At 66.5% G+C, this 5,207-nt stretch overlaps 1 protein-coding gene across 1 annotated transcript in view; it reads left to right on the top strand.

Moving 5' to 3' along the window:
- The window catches only part of TPCN2 (two pore segment channel 2), a 16,509-nt gene that overhangs the window by 9,180 nt on the left and 2,122 nt on the right, over positions 1 to 5,207 (top strand). Inside the window, exons 6-10 of the mRNA XM_029957351.1 lie at positions 334 to 599; positions 2,386 to 2,457; positions 3,806 to 3,879; positions 4,559 to 4,640; positions 4,729 to 4,811. Coding sequence (XP_029813211.1) covers positions 334 to 599; positions 2,386 to 2,457; positions 3,806 to 3,879; positions 4,559 to 4,640; positions 4,729 to 4,811 — 577 coding nt within the window. The remainder of the gene's footprint in view (positions 1 to 333; positions 600 to 2,385; positions 2,458 to 3,805; positions 3,880 to 4,558; positions 4,641 to 4,728; positions 4,812 to 5,207) is intronic.

The raw sequence follows: 5,207 nt of genomic DNA, 5'->3' as shown, positions 1-5,207 counted from the left end.
CGTGAAAACATGCTTTTGTCCTAGAGTCTCGGGAGCGATTTGCGTGAGAATGCGTTTCCGTTTAGACAGAAAGGAGCACAGTTATCACGGGGGCACCTCAGGGTCAGGATGTGGGGTCACGTTGCAGGAGAGATGGGGGCAGGCGGCAGGTGGGGGAGGGGGTGAAACAGGAGCGTGGTTGGGCGTCAGCGGACCGGACGGGGAGGGGGCCGGCTCGGGGACCCGGTGTCTCCCACTTGGGCCTGAGTCGGGGCGTTCCGGCGTCTCGGCGTCTCGTGTGCGGGATTGGGCACGGCGGCCGGGCACCTGTGTGCGGGGCTGTGCCCTGACCAGCGCTGTCGTGGGTGGAGGGGTGTGGGCGGTCCGGGCCCCCGGCTGTGCCTGAGACTGAAGCCCCCTCCCCGTTGTGGCTCTGTGTGTCTGAACACGCATCTCCTGGTCCTCCTGTCGCCAGGCTCTCGGGGGGGCCCCCCCAGCCATGTCCCGTGTGTCCCCCCAGGAAGCCAGAGATGCTGGGCCTGCTGTCGCTGTGGGACATGGCCCGGTTGGTGAACATGCTCATCGTGTTCCGGTTCCTGCGCATCATCCCCCGCATGAAGGTGCGTGTCTGACCCCCTCCCCCTGCCCTGCCCCCACCGCGGCATTGCTCTGGGGTGTGGGCGAGCCTGGGCAGGGAGGGACAAAGGAGGGACAAGGGAGGGACCCCTTGGGGTGTGTCCCCAGCCCTGTACCGCAGCTGCACGATGCTGGGCGGCAGTCGGGCGTGGGAACCGCCCAGACCTGCTTTTGTGCACCTTGGCCAGCTGCGGGGGTGCAGGGTCTGGAGCCCCGGAACCTGCGTGTTCCCAGGCGTCCTGAGGTTTCTAAGAGGCCATTGGTCTGGGCTCCTGGTGGCTTCTGGAATGAGGGGTGAAGGCGGGACTGGCCACGGTCCGCCCCTCCTGGGCCCCCAGGGCAGGCGTGGGGCCTCCGGGAGGCTGGGGTGCTGGTCTCCGGGACTCCTGACGCAGGGACCCAGTGGCTTGTGACCACCTGCAGGCCTGGCTTTCTGTGAAGCCAGGCGGGACCCTGGCCTGGAGGGGAAGGGAGCTGGGGGGCGGGGGCATCTAGGCCCAGCACCCACCCGGTGTGGAGGGGGTTTGCTCCTCTCGATTTCCTGAGAACTTTCCAGGAGAGAAGAACCCAAGGATGTCAGACCCTTTCTACACGTCTGAGTCCTTCCCTCTGAGCCACGCTGGGCACCTGTCCCGTCAGGGGCCACCTGGTTCCTAGCAGTTCCTGTCTGAAGGCAGCCTGGGGTGCTGGGTGCAGGTGGGGGTGGCTGCGCCCAACCTTCCATGCGCGCTGCACACATGTGTGCATGTGATGACACGTATGCACACGGTCCCCTACATGCATGAGATCACACACACTCATAACCACACACACACGCGCACCTCGAACATATTCACGCGTGACACACATGTAACCACACGTGAGCACACATGGTAACACGCCCACACGTGTAACCACACACACACCATATACGTGTAACACGGCAGCCACGCCTTGTCACTTGCACACACCCAACACGTGTGACCATGAGCACCGCCACGTGCTTCCACGCATGCACGAGCCATACGCACACGCACGCACACAACTACGCCCACACACGTTTACAGGACATACGTGTGCTGTACGTACACACAGGTACATAACTACGTCCACACACAGTTACGTGTACACGTGCGAGTGTCCTGGACGCGTGCACATAATCCCGCGCACACGCTGCCGGCACTCGCGTCAGGCTCTGACACGTCGCGGGCGGCAAACAGACCCTCTGGCGGCCTGTCCCTGGGGCTCCGGCTTGCACGTGGGGGGAGCGGCCCTCCAGCCGGTGCCGGGCTGCGGCTCTGACGCTCCCTTTCTCCGACGCGAGCGCCGCGGCTGACCTGGCCTCCCCGGGTCTGTGCGTGTTGGGAGCGTCCGGACCAGAGAGCGGCTCACCGGCCCGGCCTCAGCTGGTCTGCGGGCTGTGTGACGTGGGCTGCGCTCCGGGGCTTCCCCAGGGGCCTGGCACTGAGGCACACCTGTGATGGGGGCATGTGAGCATGGGGTGTGTGTGTGTGCTGGACGCGGATGTATCCGTGTGTGCGGGTGTTTACAGGTGGCTGTGGGGTGTGTGTGTAGTGGGGTGTGTCTACAGGCGTGAGTGTGCATGCATGTGTACTGTTGGGGGTGTACAGGCGTGTGTGGCAGGCTGACCTAGGGGCGTGTGCAGGTGCGTAGGTTGGTAGTAGGCTGGGCCCCTCCTGCCTTTCCAGGTCAGGGCCGGGGCGGTGGGCAGGCTCGCTGCCCCTCGGTGGGACTGGGAAGAACAGGGCCATGCCTCCTCTGTGTCCTCAGCTGATGGCCGTGGTGGCCAGCACCATCCTGGACCTGATCAGGAACATGCGGGCGTTCGGTGGCATCCTCGTGGTGAGTGTGGCCGGCTCTGGCGGTCGGGGGGCCAGAGGCTGGGCGTGAGCGCGGGCGGCTGCTCTGGGGGCAGGGGGCCCGGTGCGGGATGGTGGTGTGTCCAGCCCAGGAAGCCGGAGGGCCTCCTGCCACCCGAGGGGGTGGCCCTCAGGGCCGGTCTGCGGGAAGGACCGCTGGACCGCGCTCCCTCTCTGGGCCGAGAGCCTATTGGTCACCTGGAATCCCTCATGGTGTTTGGGTCACGGCCCGTATGGACACACTTGTTTCCTTTTCTTCTTTCCTTTTTTTATAAGTTTATTTTGAGAGAGAGAGAGAGAGACGGGGGTGGGAGATTAAGTACCCCAAGCAGGCTTCCTGCTGTCCGCACAGAGCCCGATGTGGGGCCTCAGTCTCATGAACCTCGAGATCATGACTTTGGTCAAAATCGAGAGTCAGATGCTTAACTGACCGAGCCACCCAGGTGCCCTGAGACAACAATTTTAAAAGTACAAGAGGCACTGGGAGCCCCTGAAGCCCCCATAGACCCCACATGGGGTTTTGGCCCTCCTCCTTGCCCAGAGGCATCTCGGAGCCCCCGGCCATGTCGGCACAGGGACACCCGGACACGCTCACCTCCAGAGCCGGCCTTGCTGCCCAGGTGCCTTCGGCTCTGCCCCACGGCCCCTCCCAGGGCCGGGGGTCCTGATGCTGCTCTCGGCACGGGGCCGGCAGTGGGAACGGAGGCCCAGAAGGGGCCGGCTTAGCCTGGGCCCTGTGCCTGGTGGGGACAGGTGGGGACAGGTTAGGGGCCACTGGGAGCCTTGTCTCATTGTGGCATGGGGCTGGCTGCTGGGTGGTGCTGCTTGGACATCGTCATCTCCTGGAGAGGCCTGGCCAGTTCCTGCCTGTCCCTCCCCTGGGGTTCCCTCTTCTGGGGCCCCCCTCCCCTGGGGCCTGCCCCTCCCATGGGACCCACCCCTCCCCTGGGGCTCCCTACCCTGGGGCCCCCTCCCCTGGGGCCTCTTCCTCTGCTCCCCAGAGTAGGGGTCCTTCTTGCTTCTGCTGCCACACCTGTCCTGGAGGAGGGGTGGTCGGTCTCGCTTTGGCTCGGCCACCTCCGTCCTTCCCTGGCCTTAGTTCATCTTTGTGGCTCCCCTGTGGAGGTGGCTCCTTGTTCCTTCCCTGTGGAGCAGGTTGGGGGCCCCGAAATGGCACCCCGGAGGAGGAGTCCGGGTGCTGCTGGGGAAGGGTAGCCGTAGCCACGCCTGGGGTCCAGGCCGGGAGTCGCACACCCAGCCTGGCCCCCGTGGCTGTGCCTGTGGCTGTGCCTGTGGCTGTGCCCGTGAAGCTGACCCGGCCCCGCCCCCAGGTCGTGTACTACGTCTTTGCCATCCTGGGCATTAGCCTGTTCCGGGGCACCGTCGTGGCTCCTGGAAATGGCAGGTGAGGTGGGGCCTGAAGGCGCCAACGGGAGTGTCTGGGGTGGGGTCTGGGGGTGTGGGGTCTGGGGTGGGGTCTGGGGGTGTGGGGGAGTGTGAGCCTGGGTGGCCGTGTGGGGGTGGTCTCCCTGAGGGAGGGGCCTCCAACTCTTTCTTCCTTTTCCTCCCTGTCCCTCCCCTTCCCTCCCCCCTCCCCCCTCCCCTCTTCTCCCCTTCTCTAGGGGAGGAAGGCCCAGCAACTAGGGCCCCAGCTGCTGTCCTTGGCATCTCCCCTCGTTTTCCACCACCTCCCCTCCCCGCTTCCTCTCCCCTCCCCCCTTCCTCTCCCTTCCCCTCCCCTCTCTCCCTCTCCCCCTTCCGTCCTCCTCGCACCCCTGCCCAGGCTCTGTAATGAGCCTATCCGAAGCCTGTGCAGCGCAGCGGCCCCACCCCATGCCCGCTTGGGGCCTTCTGGCGGGGCCAGCCTGGTGCCGCCTGCACAGGCCCGGCCTGGAGCCGCTGTCTGGGAAACTCGGTTTCCCCAGATTGTCTGCGGCTCTGGGCCCCTGGCTGCCCCACGGCACCTCCGGGGACCGGTGTTTCCTCCCCCGCCTGCTCAGCCCGCTCCAGCCCTGCAGGGGCCGAGGCGGTGCTCCGGCCCAGCGTCCCCCGTCCCGCCCTGACCAGCTTGCCCTGTCCCGCAGCCTGGCCCCTGGGAACGGCTCGGCGCCCTGCGGAAGCTTCGAGCAGCTGGAGTACTGGGCCTACAACTTCGATGACTTCGCGGTGAGTCTTGCGCCCCCTGCCCCGCGGGCCCCCTGCCCTCCTGGCCGCTCCCTCAGTCCTCCCGGACCCGGTGCGTGTGTCCCCGCAGGCCGCCCTGATCACTCTGTGGAACGTGATGGTGGTGAACAACTGGCAGGTGTTTCTGGACGCCTATCGGCGCTTCTCAGGCCCGTGAGTGAGCCCTGCCCCCGCCTCATCACCGCGTAGCCTGGGCTCACCACTCCCACCACTCCCGGGGACTGCCGAGGGCTGTGGCTCCTCAGGCTGCAGGGGGCCCTCGGGGCAGGGCTGTGGGGCGGAGAGCCTGGGGACTGGGGAGCTCCGACCAGCCCCAGCAGATGGTCTCGGGCTCGGATCCCAGCCGTGCCGCTTGCCGTCCACGCTGCCTTGGCAACTCATTGGCCGCTTCCGGAAGCCTTCATTGGGGCGGCTGGAGAGCGGGAGTGGTGGCGTCACTGACTTACCGCAGGACTCCTGAGAGCCTCCGCGTGCGCGCCCTCGTGTGCGCCGTCCCCGCCGCGCGCGCTGGTCCCTGCTGTGAGCGCCCTCGTGCGCACCTTCCCCGCC

The sequence above is a fragment of the Suricata suricatta genome, chromosome 11, assembly GCF_006229205.1.
Source record: "Suricata suricatta isolate VVHF042 chromosome 11, meerkat_22Aug2017_6uvM2_HiC, whole genome shotgun sequence".
Classification (NCBI taxonomy): Eukaryota; Metazoa; Chordata; class Mammalia; order Carnivora; family Herpestidae; genus Suricata; species Suricata suricatta.
Note: the sequence above shows the minus strand (reverse complement) of the source record. Positions and strands in the feature narration are given on the sequence as shown.